The sequence below is a fragment of the Mytilus californianus genome, unplaced genomic scaffold (assembly GCF_021869535.1).
Source record: "Mytilus californianus isolate M0D057914Y unplaced genomic scaffold, xbMytCali1.0.p SCAF_10, whole genome shotgun sequence".
Classification (NCBI taxonomy): Eukaryota; Metazoa; Mollusca; class Bivalvia; order Mytilida; family Mytilidae; genus Mytilus; species Mytilus californianus.
In genome coordinates, this window is record NW_026262582.1 from 47158878 (window position 1) to 47176010 (window position 17133).

Here is a 17133-nt window from a genome sequence, read left to right on the forward strand (position 1 = left end):
CCAGAAACAATAATATCTCAAAGAAAGTCCTACATTGACTTTGTTATAATACAGTTACTTCAGAGTGGAGTGCGGGTGCATCACTGTGTATAGTTATTAAATATTCTTTTGTGTATATTTACAAAACTAGTTTCACCCGATACATCTCCATATAGTAAACTTAAAAGAGAAGCCAACGATACCAATGGCACATTCGAACTCGTGATTAAAAAAAAATATAATCTGACAACGTTTTGACAAAAAAGAAAAAAAAAAAAAAAAAAAAAAAAAAAAACAAAGGACAAAAAACAACATATAAAACGTGTAAAACACAACACAGAAATCTAAAGACCGAGCAACTCGAACCCCACTTAAGGGAACTTGGAACTATGTGAATATGTAATTGTTTTTCCCGTAATTCAAAGGAAAGAACGTACGTTTTGAATACTATCTTTCTTCTGTTCTGTATTTGTGAATTATTTGACTAACATGTACCCGTCGTCAATTCAGTGTGTATATTTGAGATAAAGCAGAAAACTATTCTTATTATCATAAGAACAAATTTTTAATAGTTTAACTGCAAACAGAGAAAGCAATCAGACCGTTTTATGATGTGTAACTTAATGGAATACATTGATCATTTACATCTGTGATATCTTTATTTCATTAGTAGAAAAGATTGTTTCGTGTAGATATATGCAATATATTTGCTTTTTTTGCACAGCAGTATCACTCGTAGATGCATTTTAATATTAAACGGTCATTTAGACTTTAGCATCATCTGAAAACAAATCAGATCAAGTCTTGTTAAGAGATAAAGTTATTTTTCAGATATTCTCTTATAATATATACCCATATTCTGACAGTTTGCTCGCAGTCAATTACGTTCTGTTCAATACATGTATAGACAATGCAGCATGTTGTTGTTTCGAACAGATGAAAACAACTACTGAACAATGTAAACAAAGATTGAACAGATTTTAATGGAATTCAAGCACTGGCTTATTCAGTCTTTCAGGAGCTGTTCAGATCAAAATGACCGTTTCATTTACAAGACTTAGTGTATTTATGTTTCGTTAATTCATAATCAACATACGACAAAACAAATATATCTTAGATAGAATTACGTGGATTTAAGCAAATATATGGACCGTAAGGCCGTCACCAATGAGAAAAACCCTAATCACATTGACAGCTTTAATTAGCTTCAAAATGATACTTGACGATTGCTTTCAATAATTATTGTTGATTACATCTAGCTATGCCTTTTATGTGAACCAACCAATAACCTGAACCTTAACCATGACCGCATTTAAAACTTCAATACACATTTGTTTTCGATTAAAACAGTCTTATTTCAGATCTGAGTATCTTGCAACGTTGATCGAATATATTGCAATTGAAAAAATCAAACGCGTTTTACAATTCGAAATTAAATCATAAAAAAGTTTGATCTCAATTCGTAAAACTAAAATGTCATGGTTACCAGCTATGAAAATATTATACAATAAATAATATCAATTATTTTGATTCCACCAGAAGTATATTGTTAAAAGCTTAGTATTTCCATGTGTTTCAAACAATTCAATGTTAAAGAATCACTAACGATGACTTTGATTCCTTATGATATAACTATGGAACTGACAATTTTTATATTTTATAATCTCAAATTATGTTTACTATACATTACAACTGATATAACATCCTGTAAAGTGTGGATTCACAGTCTAATCCAAAACATCACGTAAATATTGACTGTAACATTGATTGTCGTTTCTTTCGCGTACAATTGGTTGATACATATTTTCATAGTTATTGCGATGCGATGCGAGTCTGTTGGTCTGGTTTGTAATAACTGCATCGTAGAATTGTTTTCTGTTACATTTTGCCTTGACACATTACTGTCTATAGAGTTACCGTCGTAGCTTTGGTCATGAACATCATCTACAGGTTGCTGAATGTTGTCCAATTCATAAGGTACTACGTCTATTTCATCGTATGAATTTTCTTGAATAACATCTAATCTGTTGGATCGTGATGATCGGATGAGACAATGGAAATGACTTACGCCAATGTATAACACTAGAAGAGCAGAAATACTAACAGATACCAAGAAATGAATTTTCATATGTCTGCTTTTATCTACTTTGTCTGCAAAAGGGCAAATAGAAAGGTAGAAGTTAATTAAAGTAAGACAATGTTATTTGAACAGGACATTTTTTTATGGTTGTTGATGGTTTTGTTGTGCGGGTTATAGAGTTTATATGTCTACATTAAATATACTATTTTGTTTTTATATCAGACTCTTTCTATGCCGTAAATAAAATCACACGCACAACTTGATTACATCTTCAATATAGATTGATTTTTAACTGCTTCGCTTTCCAAACCTGTATTTAAAACATCTTTACCCAAGATAACTAAAATTCATTGAATCATTTAACTGCCTACATATTTTTATTCCGATGGATAACTGTTCCTCAATATATAATTTAACGTGGTTTCATTGTAGATTTTTCTTTGTGTTTATGTTTTTGCTGATGGTTAATATCTTCGAATTATGTGTTTTGTTTACCTACCTGGAATCTTCGTCGTTGAAAAAAATAATCAAATCAAACTTCATTACCACACCGGAAACATACAATATTTCTCGATAAGATCTGTTTTGCTTACATGTTTAGGTATATAGTCACTTCTCACGGTATACGATATCTTTATTACTTACCTAAAGCTATAATTTTGTACATATAAAATGATTCCCCAAAACTGTTTTTTGCCCACAAATTGTAAACAGTAAAATCTTCATTTGTCAAAATGTTTTTTTCGTATATAACTTCATAACCTGGAATCTTTTCTTTGGTGTCGTATTCCGTATAAGATAAAAGACTTTTCATAGTTTGATCTGTTCCGACATTTTGATTCGTTGAATGATTACCAAATTTCTTCTGGGGTCGCAATTCTTGTAAAATCGGGAAACTGTATATTATGAATTTCATTAAAAATGGCTTTCCTAGTTCTCCATATAAAACATTAGTATTTTCGTTCGAAAACACTGGTCGTCCTATAATTATAAATTGTTCAACCATATATTTAGGAATAATAGAGTGATACATATATCAAAAAAAGATCAGCAGTATTTCAATCAATTTGTTGACGGACAGAGAACACAAAGACTAAAAGATGCGAGCCTTAAATACAAATAAATTTACAGAGCTAAACACAAACATGGTCGAAAAGCTTAACACAAACAATGTAAGATGGCTCATATAAACCAATCAAAGACCATCGGGTAAGCTACTCTTCTAGTGGTTTTGTCATTCTGCTGCTTACGAGTAATGTCAAAGGTAATATGTGCAACCCAATGAATAATATGAATAAATATGTATTGAAAGCTACCAAACTACAAAAGTTCACAGGCAAACACTTATCATTAACAGCGTTAAAGGATAGAAGAAGTCTTTTTGAAAATAGCAGCATAAAATGTTTTAACACGAGTTTTGTGATTACCATTATTCTCAAATTTCAAAATCATGGTCAATTTGTCAAAGTACCAGATTATTAATGCATATGTACAAACGTGATCAATACCTGAATGTTTGAAAATCGTAGATTTATTATGAATTGCAAATCCATCAACGTCAACTACACCATTACTAGCTTGACAAACATATATTCCATTGGTTTCATATGGAATATACGACTTTAGCAGTAATAACTTATCACTTGAAAATGAATGGATTTCTCGAATGTGCACACCAAACACAGACTGATGCTCTAGCTGGAAAAGATTGTTTGAAGCAGGAATTCCTTGGTGTAAAATGCATTCAATAAAATCTTCTGATACGACTAGTTCAACTGCAGGCGGATCTAATTAATTTAAAGGAAATAATTTTAAATGTAATATCATAATTGTTTTTGATTTATACCATGGCGAATCGTACGAGACCTTAGGAACGCTTAACATCCAATGTCACCAGAGCAATAATGAACTCAGTATGGAAATTGAAATGTTCAATAAATACACATATAATGAAAAACAGAAAACAGGAATATGTCCTGTTTCCTTTCTTAACTTGTACCAAAAAAAAGTGTTGGTAAATTGCCTGTTAATCATGTTTTGGTAATATGAATAAAGAAAGGCAACAGTAGTATACTGCTGTTCGAAAGTCATAAAACGATTAAGTCAAAACAAATCCGGGTTACAAATCAAACCGAGGGATACACATCAACTATAAAAGGAAAACAACTGAAATATTTGTCTACTAAATTCAAAAGTCAATTGTCAAAAGCTTATTCCAAATAAAGGTGTTGAATAATTAGATTGTGGTCATAAAAAGACTTTTTTTTTCAAAAATGGTATTCAATAGTAAAAAAAATATAATATTAAAGTAAATCATAATAAAATAAAACCGTCATCGGTAATTTACTATAAAAGTATTTCGGTTGTTTTTGTCTCATGTATGATAATATTATCAAATATGAATGAAAATACATTTTGTAAAGTAAACTTTAATAAATGCTTATGCATTTCAAATAAATGGTTAAGAAGTAACGGTTTCAAAAGAAATATAAAGTATTATCAATTTAATTTACATTGAATGGTAATGTTTACTGTTGAACTACTGTTTCCAATTCTGTTTGTTGCTTGGCATTGATATACTCCGGTATCATTTCTGGTTACAGTTTGTAAAATGAACGCTTTGTTCGATTGATGTAGGTTTAACAGATTGCCATTTTCATCTAAATAAAACCATTCAACATTAACATTCGTCTCATCGTCAACTGTACATGTAAGATTCAATCGATGGCCTTCTACTAGTTGTAAGGATGACCCTTCTGCAATGTGCACTTTGGGATAATCTGAAAAAAAAAGATAGATGATCAGGGTTATAATGAATATCTACCTAACAATACTAAATAATAATTCGGAATTCGGATTTCAGATGAAAACAATACGTATAGAAAAACTGATTAAAACAACAAACAAAAAACAGCGATGTACACAGAAACCATTGATTACTTAAGATATGTGTACACACAAAACTTCGTTATCGCAAGTACGCATAAATTTCCAATTCCATGAGATCACAATTTTTATTATAGATTTTCGCAGACAAACAATACATCTAAAATCTGTTGGTAACTGATTTACTTGCATTAGTTGAGAAATTTCCAAACAACAAGATATATGTCATTGTCAGTAGCAACCAACAACAACAATATAATGTTTTGTTGATAATTTTGATAGTAAAAATTTGCATTTCGAAAAATAATGTGTTTTTAGTGATGCCTGAGGCCAAACGAATATAAAATGCATACCCTACGTCAAAATTTGAATAACAGATGCAGCCTTAACCTGGCCAAATAAGAAAGGAAATCCGGACAAGAAATACTATTAAGTAATAATAAAGAAATTGTATGTGTAATAAAGTCTTTTGATAGCCTGAATTATTCACTTGTCATTTTTTTGTGTAAATCTTGCATCAATGAATAGTTTTGATATTTAATAGATATAAGAGGATGTGGTATGAGTGCCAATGAGACAACTCTCCATCCAAGTCACAATGTGTGAAAAGTAAACAATTATAGGTCAAAGTACGGCCTTCAACATGGAGCATTGGCTCACACCGAACAGCAAGCTATAAATGGCCCCAAAATGGCTAGTGTAAAACAATTCAAACAGGAAAACCAACGGTCTAATCTATATAAAAAAACTAGAAACGAGAATCACTAATGAACTACATCAACATATTATTGCACAGACGATCAAAATAATTTGTTTGCACAGTAGTCTGTTAAGACTTTGAATGAATAAATAGATAAATTAATAATAATAATAATTATAAAAATGATAATACAAATTATAATAGAAATAATATTAAAAAATAATAGGTTATGATGATAATATATCTAGGATCCCGACTACTGAAACATATAGAAGAAAACTATCATTTAACGGTGTAAAAGGATGAATGTTTAGTTGTTTAGTTATATCAGAATATAACTTTTCGCAAGGCTGGTATGTAGTTTTATTGAGGAACCAATTTTAAGTAGTTTTCTAAGTATATTCGATTAAATACTGTAATGCCTCTTCAACATACAATACCATAACAATTTTCAATCTTTATACTTGCAAATCTGGTTTAACCCTTAATAAGTTATGTGCTTAAATGACTTCATAACTATTGTTCGCTTTTGATAATTTTTTTGATCTGGCAAATTGAATATTGGTGTCATAAATAGTTCCCTATTTGAATCAAAAATTGATAGGCTCTTGCGACATAGAAATTGCTATTGAAAAATGTATGATGTCATCTAAGAAGAACATTAATTTTCAAGTAAATGGCTTGTTTGCCATTCAATTACTTGTATTAATATCTATTTTGAATTAACGCTGCTCGGTGTGCTAAAATTGGTTTATCCCAACCACACTCTGTACATATCCCATATCAGTATATTTTGAACATGTTTTATTCTTAGTTGTTTTGTTATTGCACGTGTTTTTTAACAAGGCTGTTTGCTGGTGTTGTCTGTTGTACTAAAATTATATTTTTTCGGGTTTTAGGTAAAGCGTGTTATCTTCCTTTTGTACTATTTCATTTGTAATTATCATTTTATATTCTGTTTTAAAGACACCTCCAATGTGTTTCTGGTTTAAATACCATTATTATACTCATGATACTGTAAACTATCAAATGTTGACATTTGTATGTTTGTCTTTCTCTTCTGAAATTCTTGTCTATAATATGAACAATATAAATTTCTTTAGTAAATATGAAAAAACAATAATTAATGAAGAAACTTACTTAATACATGTAACTCTATATCATATCTAGAACCGTCTAAAGACCATTTACAGACATAAGTTCCAGCATCGTCTAATGTTAAGTTTTTGATTTGCAGTTGAAACCACTTTGATCTTTCCTTATTTAAAATCATATACTTTGGGGTATTTGCTAAGTTGACATATATCCCATTTTCAAATTGGAAAATAACATCAATATGCAAATATTTTTCGGAATCAAATAAACACCATCCATTTCCTGTCCTTTTTTCATCCTTGGGAAATGTAAGCAATGCAGTTGATCCTTCCTTTTGGTAAATGATATTTACTGCACTCATAATAACTTGAAAATAATTAATACGTTTTATATATATCAAAATATGTATTTCGCTCATAAAAGTACACTGATTTCATGTATTCAAATAAACCTGACAGTGCGTTTCAATACTTCAATATTCTAATTAAATTGTGTAAATACAGATACAATGAAAACATATAAAAAGTGCAAATCCCATTAAAAAAATATTTTTAAATGAGAGCGTCTACAATTCTTAGGATAATTAATCGGGTTACCACTTTTTTCAAATTTTTAGACTATCTAACTCCAAAGTTTACATCAGGTGGACTTGGATATTTGTTTGATCACAATGCTTTTCAAGTTGTCAATTATTATATAATCATTTACTAACCAATTTCAAAGCGCTATTTTTATTTGTCAGCACTTGGCCGATACCGCAGTTAGTGGAGTATAAGCATGTTAAGGGTATCGTCAGCTAAATAGTTTTTTCGTTGATACATACATGATTAATAACTTATTTTACTTGAATTCTAAATTTCTTATTTTATGATTCATTTAGAAACTAAGGTTCTAATTCTTAAAAAAAAACAAGTTAAACGTATGTCCCTTTTGTTGCTTGACTCCTAAAATCTTCGAGAATTATGCATTCTTGCGTTTTGAATACTGTTCAACGAGTAGCAGAACAATACATCAGCACCACATCGGTGTTGATCGGTTCGGAGTTTAATACTTTCCGAAATTTTAAATTAAGAATAAGTTTATCATCTAACTATGTTGCATTTAAAAGGATGAAAGAAGCAAATACTAGGATCTATATCCTTTAATTAGATATAAGAAGATGTGGTATGAGTGCCAATGAGACAACTCTCCATCCAAGTCACAAATTGTGAAAGTAAACCATTATAGGTCAAAGTATAGCCTTCAACACGGATCCTTGGCTCACACCGAACTGCAAGCTATAAAGGGCCCCAAAAATGACTAGTGTAAAACCAATCAAACAGGAAAACCAACGGTCTAATCTATATAAAAAACGAGAAACGAGAGACACTTATGAACCACATCAACAAACGACAACCACTGAACATCAGGTTCCTGACTTAGGTCAGGTGCAGCAAATGCAGTGGGTTTAAACGTTTAAATAGGCTCCAACCTTCATCCTCACCTGAAACAATAGTGTAACATCACAACATAGAAAGACACACTATAAAATATCAATTGCAATTGCTTAACTTAATCAATTGACATATTAACAAAAACAAGTGAACATACACTGAACGAATAAATTTGATATATGACACAATGTAAATACAAAATTAATAAAACAAGGGGGTTAGATGTAAAACAATATCAGAAAGACAACCATAACCTTGGACAACATACCGCTAAATAAAATAATGTACACAGGTAAATAAAAAAAAATTGTTGTAAGGTATACATGGAGTACGGAAATATTTTTTTACAAAAAAAATAATTTTGTTGTTCATAGTACGAGAACTGAAGTGAAAATTTATCGTCATACTAAACACTTATCAAAAGTGGTACATATTAAAAATAGTGAGACGAGATATAACACTAAATAAGTAAACATTAAATAACAAAAATACATTACAAATTGTAATAATACAAAAGTACAATATGAGAGTACTCGCAGTTACTTAAAGCTAGTTAAAAGCCACAAACAATTAATAATAAAAACTCATGCATCAGACTAAAATCAACTAAAATACATCCCATGGATAAATTGTTTTAACGTCATAGACTGTCAAAGAAGACATGGCTTGTGCAATGTCAAAATAAAAGTCTCGATAGGCAGAAGGATAGTTAGGAGTTAACCGTTTAATAAATATGTATAATGTTATATATAGATAGAGTAATCTCTATATAAATAATGAACGTGGATGTGTATTTATACATCCCAAAAAAAACGTTTGAAAAGAATACAAATTTAGTTATGTTTTAATTTGCTGATGACAAAATCGATATTTGTGCCAATGTAAACTTTATTTAAAGATCTAATTACAACATTGTTTAGATAACCTTTACTAATAAGTTTGTTTAAAGGTTCGATCAATTTACACGGATCAAATAGTGATTTCCGCGCTTTTAGTACAATATTATCGTAAAATTCAGGATGTGAAATACCGTTTTTAATCAATTTTCTACAGGTACAGCCAAATTTACTTATCAATTTTTTGTATCTATGAAAGAATTTAGTAAAGTTTTTAAGTAATTTATAGTAAAGAAATCCCTGACTTAATAATTTACCAGTGATGCATTGATTATGTTCTTTCAAATCTATGACATCACCACACACACGGGCATAACGAACGAGTTGGGATATATAAACACCGTATGATGGAGCCAAAGGAACATCGCCGTCTAAAAAAGGAAAATTAACAATAGGGAATGAAAAATCGTCTCTTTTGTCGTAAAAATTAGCATTGAGTTTCCCTTTAGAAATAAAAATGTCTCATTCTAGAAAAGGACAACTACTGCTGTTTATGTTAGATTTATTAAAAGTAAATTCCTTTGGGTAAATTTCGTTAGTATATTTAGAGAAGTCTGGATTAATTAACGAAGAAATATCATCAAGATAACGGTAAGTATTGTTAAAAGTAACAACCAAATGTAACAATGACGTATCTTCACTAAGATTGGTCATACACTGAGATTTATAGCAATACAGGAATAAATCTGCTATTAAAGGGGCGCAATTAGTGCCCATAGGAATACCTACTACCTGTGGATAAACTTTATCGCCGAAACGTACATATTTGTTGTTCAGGAAAAAATGTAAAGCTTCAATCATATCTTCACATTTCCAGTAAGTGTATCTAGCATACTTTCCTTTTTCATTACAGAAAAGGGCTTTAAATGAGTTACAGCAAATAAAATTTCAATGAGATTTTTCAAAAGACCATTTAGTTAGATATGAAAACTTTTTCTTGATAAGATTGCGTGGAAGTGTAGTGTAGAGAGTAGACAAATCATAACTGTCAACAGAATTAAAAGGACCATCACAAGCACGTATTTTATCTAAAACATCTAAATAATTCTTAACACTACAAAAATAATTAATACCATAATTTTCGTAAGCTTTATTACAAAAGTTAATAACAAGTTCTTTGATAATAGTTAGGGAGGTAGTAAGAAGCACTGTTAGATTAGTAGTATAACACTTACTAGATGCGGAGATGAAACGGAATTTCAATGGTTGTTTGTGTAATTTAGGTAACCAGTACATATCGGGACTTTCAAATTTTCGGAAGAGGCTTTAAGCTTGGTAGTGGCAGTGATATGCTTGTTTATAATTTGACTATCTGTGGAGCTGAATGTAGACGAATTGATAATCCCGTTTTGGAGAACTTTCGTGTAGTATATGCGTCACACCACCACTACATTATTGGCTGCTTTGGCTGCCGGTACGAACACAAACCGCTTTGCGATTACTTGGAGTTTATTTTTAATTCTAGAAATGGGTATATCATGGACCCTATTATTAATTTTAGAATTGTTTTCAAAGTGAGATATACGAATATCAACAGTATTCATAATTTTACTCAAAGAACTGTCTGGAGATTTTTTATCAGATTTTTCACGTTAACACTTATTTTTACAGTAGGCAGACAAAGTGTTTTTAATGCCCTGACGAAACTGTTCCCAATCTATTATAGATGGAGGACGATATTTAGGTCCTTTCTTAAGAAAAGTTTTGACCACGCGTTCTTCGACGATGTTGAGGTCTCCTGTAATGACATGACCATAGGGAACATATCTAAAACTAGATGTTTCAAAGTCTCAAGTGGAAGGAGCATTATTTTCTATATTGACGTCTGATGTAACTGACGTATAATTAAAAATCAAACTTCTGCTGTTTTTTTTATAAGAATACGAAATAACAGGTGGTTCTGTATTATCAAAATATGGAGGTATTTGGCTATGGATGGTAGAGTCATTGAATATACTAGATAAGTTAATTAAATCAATACCTCTATTTATATATTTTAATTTAAGAAAATGCTTTTTATGATTTTCAGGTTTATCGATACTAGGAAACAGCCCGTGATGACAAAGGGCTGTAATAATGTGGGTGTATTCATACAACGGGCTAAAAAATGAAATTTCTTCACACTCCTGAAAAATAGCATATAATTTACTTATTGGTATATGACCCAGTTTCCATAATACTTGATGTCTACCATAATTTATTATTATAGATAACAGATCAACAAGTGTATAATTTATACGATGTTTAATACGTTGACTACGGTATTTGCGTTTACCATGAGACCTATTATTTCTTAGTCGTTTATCGACAATATAAATGACATCGATAGAAGTTTTAGAAATGTTCCCCTGTCCCAATATTTTGTCATTGGGACCGAGAGGATAAGCTGTTTGACGTTTTTTTATACAAAACTTCACGGGATTTTTCAAATTACTTGTGTGATTGTCCTGGTTGTTTCTGAACGGTTTCAAGTGGTTGAAATTTTATAAATTTTAGAATGCGATTATGCTTATCTAAATGTTGGCACATCAAACTTTAGAACTTTTTAGGTCTTCAAAAGCGGTAAAGGTGAGCTTGATTTCTTCTGTAATATTCTCGTCCCGTCCGTCCCACATATTGAATACCACACTTATGCTGGATTCAAGTTACCACGTATATAAGGTTTTGAGTTTTTCAGGTAATGTCACAAGAAAAGGAGAGTGAAAAAGCTCTCCCGTTCACTGTTGACCTAACAGTATTTTTTGAAGTTAATCTAAAACAGGTAAGTCATTTTTTGGAATTATGTGGATATCCACGTGCCTTTTTGTTTAACAATCTGACTGTAGATGCATTACAAATACGTGTGTTTAAGCACGTGGATATCCTAGAAGTTGGGTTGTTATTTAATTTCTTTCCATTACGTAAAATCATGATAATTTAAATAGGGGTATAGGTAAAATAAAAAAAGACCGGAGGTTGTAACATTGAATAACGATCACAATTACGGAATATGAAATAATAGGCAAAGCAGTAAAAGAACTCTTACAAAAACTGACGTAAAGACTTCTGAATAAGTAATACAAAACAGACATACAACAAACACAGGGCAAAAACAGAGATTGTAAGAAATCTAAGTACTAAATTCCATTTGATGTAAAGTTATTTAAAATATCTTGTACAACGTCAGAGCAGCTACATGTATATATGTGTGCCAGGTTACGAATGTATAACTGTTGTTGTATATGTTTTGAATTGATAACTGTTGTTGCATATTTTTATTTAACAAACTATAGGTCCATTTTGGTTTTTTCATATCTTAAACGTTTGTTGTAGATAAAAAAATAAAAGCAACAGTAGTATACCGCTGTTCGAAACTCATAAATCGATAGAGATAAAAACAAATCCGGGTTACAAATTAAAAATGAGGGAAACGCATCAAATATAAGAGGAGAACAACGACACAACAAAAACACAACTTAAAAATGTAACACACACAGAAATGACCTATAATATAACAATGGCCATTTCCTTGACTTGGTACAGGACATTTTAAGAAAAAAATGGTGGGTTGAACCTGGTTTTGTGGCATGGAGATTTTAGATTAACAAATATTTAGAACATTTCAGAAGAGACATTAATCATCCAATATAAACTCATCATAGATACCAGGCTTACAATTTTAAAGTACTAAGCTGAAGAGCAATAAGGACGAAGACATTTCCATTCTCAATTTTATCAGAAAGGTTTTTGTCAAATACAGTCATGATAATCTATTCCTGGATAGAATATCCGCATCTGGTGATGAAATTGGTATCTTTTATGTTATTAGAGATAATTCACGTTAATTCATTCCGTTCAAAGCAAATATATATGTAACGGAACTAGCTATTTGAAGCAAATTTTAGCTTGAGACTCTTCTACACATCTATATTAAAATTACTGCATTTATAGCATGAGAACGACTGCTGTAATTCACATACCTATCATTTGATTCAGCCATATCATTTGTAAAAGTGTCACCTAAAAATAAACATAATGATGAATATCTTCACAATTTCAAAGTCAAAGATATTGTTATGAACAATCAATTTGAAAACAAAATAACAAACATCATAATACTGTTCAATGTAATGTCAAATTTGAATTTCCAAATGCTAGTATCACAGTTTATTTATGACAGTCATTATTTACTAAAGTATTATAGGTTAACATTTGAGGTGTGAATTTTATATACATTACTAAAACATAAGATGGTTTTATAAAATGTAAGAAACATGTTTATATTTTACAATTTGTTTATGTACAAAGTCTCCGATTTATTTTGATTTCAATTAAAGTGGTTTTACTTGTTATTAATATTTGTATACTAAGATAACAGCGAACATTTTTTTGCATTTGATTATCGCAATTTGTAAGGAGGTATTTTAGGTAAAAGAAATATGTGTTCTTGTTGTCAAATGAAAAACATTAAATAAATGATTTACTTACCATTATTTACCACTATATATATTGTAGTGTGCGTGATCAATGGATTTCTCCTTCAAAATACTTCCTTATCCAGATAAATGTAATTAACAATAGTTTCCTGTTATAAATCGGAAATTGAACAGTCATAATGTCCTGTGATGTTTAATCTATTCATACATATTTGAATGAAAGTATAGACTTGGATAAATTAGTAAAGTTGTGAAGAATAAAATGATACTAGTTTGCATAAATAACAACTCTCCTGTAGACCTCAGCAAAGACCTTAGGAAAAGTCTACTAGCACATTTCATAATGTCATATCTATATCAAGGGTCAAATTTTTCAAACATGCTACCCTATGTTATTATATTTAAGGTGCAAATTAAAACATTTGTTCATTCAAAAAAGACTGTCTGAGTAATTGAAATACACAAAAAGATTCGTCAGTGTTTATGATTTGATTTTTTCACGACACCATACAACACTACAAAAATGAAAATGGAACAAATATATGGAATATTTAAAAATCAATTCATGTAGGTATTTACATGTTCATGCACGGGAAATACATGTATTGACAAATTCAAGTTGTTCATGCTATTTTAATGTTATTGAAGTTTATAAATATAAACATACGAATTATAATTTTTTTTTTAATTTTTTTAAATTAAGGAATGTATCTCCCTCATGAAAAGCTCTTCAAATATTTTGGCCTCGAGCATCACTGAAGAGACATTGATTGTCGAAATGCGCATCTGGTGCAGAAAAATTGGTACCGTTTATGTTACTACTACCACTGGGTCGATACCTATGCTGGTGGACTGATAGTCCCCGAGGGTATCACCAGCCCAGTAGCCAGTACTTCGGTACTGGCATGAAAATACGGATTTTGTGTTATTAAATTTTGAATTTATTTGAAATTAAGGAATGTATCTCCAGCATGCAAAGCTCTGATTCCTTGCCCGGCTTTGGCTATACTTTGTTGTCCTTTTTGGTTTCAAGCTCTTCATCCTTTTAATAAGCTTTGGATTTTCAAATACTTTGGCCTCAAGCATCACTGAATAGACATTGATTGTCGAAATGCGCATCTGGTGCAGAAAAATTGGTACCGTTAATGTTATTGGTAATGCAGTATACAGTACTTGTATATACGTCAATGACACATCAAATCAGTATACAGTATAGTTATACTTTGTTGTATAATTACACAATCAACATAATTGCGACAACTCTGCAAATAGAATAAATACTCAAATCAATATTATAAATTTGAAGAAAAAAATAATTTTGTTTGAAGGCAGGTAAATGATATGTATGCAGAATAAACATTGTCTTAACATGGAAATTTATTTGATTTCAACAAAAAGATTTATTTGTTAATAGATATTTGTTATACCAATACATTTATGTAAAGTAGCTGCTGGAATACAGGTTTCAAAGTTTTTTTTTTTAATTATACATGTTGACTAACGTTTTCCGTTCACAATGTCCACGAACTGTTTGATAAAACTTAAAACAAGATTTCAACTCAATTAGTCAAAGTTGACATCTGACGGATGTCGCGGTTCCTTACCGCTAAATGGTTTTCGATGATCGCATATTTTAGAAGAGCATACTATCAGATAATAACATTGACAGTACTATATTTAGTGCACCAGATGCGTAATTTGACAATAAATGTCTTTTCAATGATGCTTCAGGCCAAAGTATTTGAAAATCCAAAGTTTACTAAAAATATAATGGTTAATTGTCAATATCTTGCGTCTATATGTTGGACAATATGCAATCTCTCAAACGTATCCATTTTCCAAATGTGTCCATATTACAGAAATAAATCAACTTTGCCGTGCCATTTAAATCACATATCGCCCAATTATTTAAATGTCTCACCTTTCCACAAACCTGTCATATCAGATTACTTTCATTTCTTGATCGTGTCAAAATTATGACCTTACTAGTACTCAGATACTCCTTCCGAATGGATTAAGGCTGTGATGTCATTGATACATATTAGAATAAAAAAACTAAATAGGTCTATAAATACACATGCTACATCTAAGTTTAAACACCAAATGTTGTGAAGCAACTTTCCTAACTCCATAACAAATAGGCTATATATACCTCAGATAAAGCCACCAACAACATCGTTGTTGTGTGTTAATCACATTACATGAACTGTGTAATCAATGAATTAGTTTAATGAACTCAACATAAACCCCCAGGACACATACCAAGGAGGTAATACTAATGGGTTTGTTCGATGTTTCTTTAGAATTTCAACCAAAGATGAAGAACTGGATCTTCCTTCTCTGTATTGGATACCTAGATTGCATAAGTATCCTAACAAAAAGCGTTATATTTCTTGGTCTTCCAAGTGTTTCACGAAACATCTTTCTAAATTATTACCATCAATTTTATCAGCAATGAAAGCCTGGCTTCATAGTCATTGTAAAATTATCTATTCTAGGGTTTGAGTGTATCAGATGTGGATACTAAAAAAGTCCAAAGATTTGTTACAGTAAATACAATCTAAGGCTCATTCAACCTGCAATAGTATCAATCTATTTTTTTTTATTTTTCTAGACTTCACACGTCAAGTGATTCCTATTCCAAACTAAAAATTAAAAAAAAAAAAAATCTTTAGCTTGCCAATTGTAAAGTTTCGATTTCTATGTAGCTACATTCCAGAAGGGCCTTGTATATGGAATATATATCTCCCAGCAGATTCTAGATTCAGGAGCTTGCATTTGATAACATGATTCACTTGTTAGAGTGTTTCTGCTCACAAGGAATCGATCAAACCAAGAGTTCCATGTGGTTTAGTTGAAATCATCCCTTCGAAAATTTCACAGCCGTCATCACGAGTTCGTTGATCGTTACGGAAAGTCTGTTTCACAGATGACGACGGATATTTCCCAATTGTCGTAACCATCACCCGGTCATATTTTCCTCGAATTTGACTTTCCGAATTTGATGTATCTCCGGTTTTTGTACATGAGGACGACTGGTGCTCCCTGCACAGCAAAATCTGCTAACACCCAGGTTTTGGTGGGGTTCGTGTTGCTCATTATTTCATTTTCCATGTTATGTTTTGTATACTGTCTTTTTGTCTTTTTTTTTTTATTTTTCGCCATGGCGTTGTCAGTTTAATTTCGACTTATGGCTGTGAATGTTCCTTATCTGTCATTTGCTAAGATACGTCACAGCTGTAAAATGTGTTTTTTTTTTCCGACGTCAGAAGCGTTGCGTTTCCACTGATTATCATATTATCAACGGTACCAATTTTTGTGAATTTTAATGCGCATTCGACAACTAACGTTTTTTTCCAGTGATGTTCAAGGCTGAATATTCTAAACAGGACCAACATTCTATCCACATTCAAATAAGTTAGCCAAGCTTTTCAGTTGGGAGATAATTATTTTAATTATATTATATTTCACCCAAAAAAGATGTCTTTTTAGTGGTAGTTATAACATTAACAGTACCTAGGTTACGCATTTTAAAGTTTTGTGTGTACTGCCCTTCCTGCAATGTTGTCTTTAACACTTGTTCTATTTATTAACTGTGTCGGTTCAATTTTCATTTTATGTCCTTCATTTCGCAATTATATGAAAGTAA

The 17133-nt window shown here is 30.9% G+C and overlaps 1 protein-coding gene across 3 annotated transcripts; it reads right to left on the bottom strand.

Moving 5' to 3' along the window:
- Positions 1–584: 584 nt before the first annotated feature.
- LOC127718256 (carcinoembryonic antigen-related cell adhesion molecule 1-like) lies at positions 585–13597 on the bottom strand. 3 transcript variants are annotated; one of them, XM_052224255.1, is made up of 7 exons: positions 13537–13588; positions 13029–13068; positions 6786–7106; positions 4573–4839; positions 3568–3846; positions 2705–3040; positions 585–2130 (listed from the first exon to the last, which is right to left on the bottom strand). In XM_052224255.1, the coding sequence occupies exons 1-7, from the start codon at positions 13537–13539 to the stop codon at positions 1700–1702; spliced, it is 1677 nt and encodes a 558-aa protein (XP_052080215.1). In that variant the 5' UTR covers positions 13540–13588; the 3' UTR covers positions 585–1699. The 3 variants fall into 3 exon arrangements, with proteins under 3 accessions (XP_052080215.1, XP_052080216.1, XP_052080217.1); XM_052224256.1 differs by lacking the exon at positions 6786–7106 and having other exon boundaries at positions 13537–13597; XM_052224257.1 differs by having other exon boundaries at positions 585–3040.
- Between the last annotated feature and the right edge of the window lie 3536 nt (positions 13598–17133).

Bases quoted from the DNA above. Each gene is read 5' to 3' on its own strand.
- LOC127718256 (XM_052224255.1), bottom strand. The intron at 3,847-4,572 runs GTAAATTAAATT...TAAATTAATTAG, and splicing joins AGTAAACATTACCATTCAAT to ATCCGCCTGCAGTTGAACTA. The intron at 2,131-2,704 runs GTAAGTAATAAA...GCCCTTTTGCAG, and splicing joins GTACAAAATTATAGCTTTAG to ACAAAGTAGATAAAAGCAGA.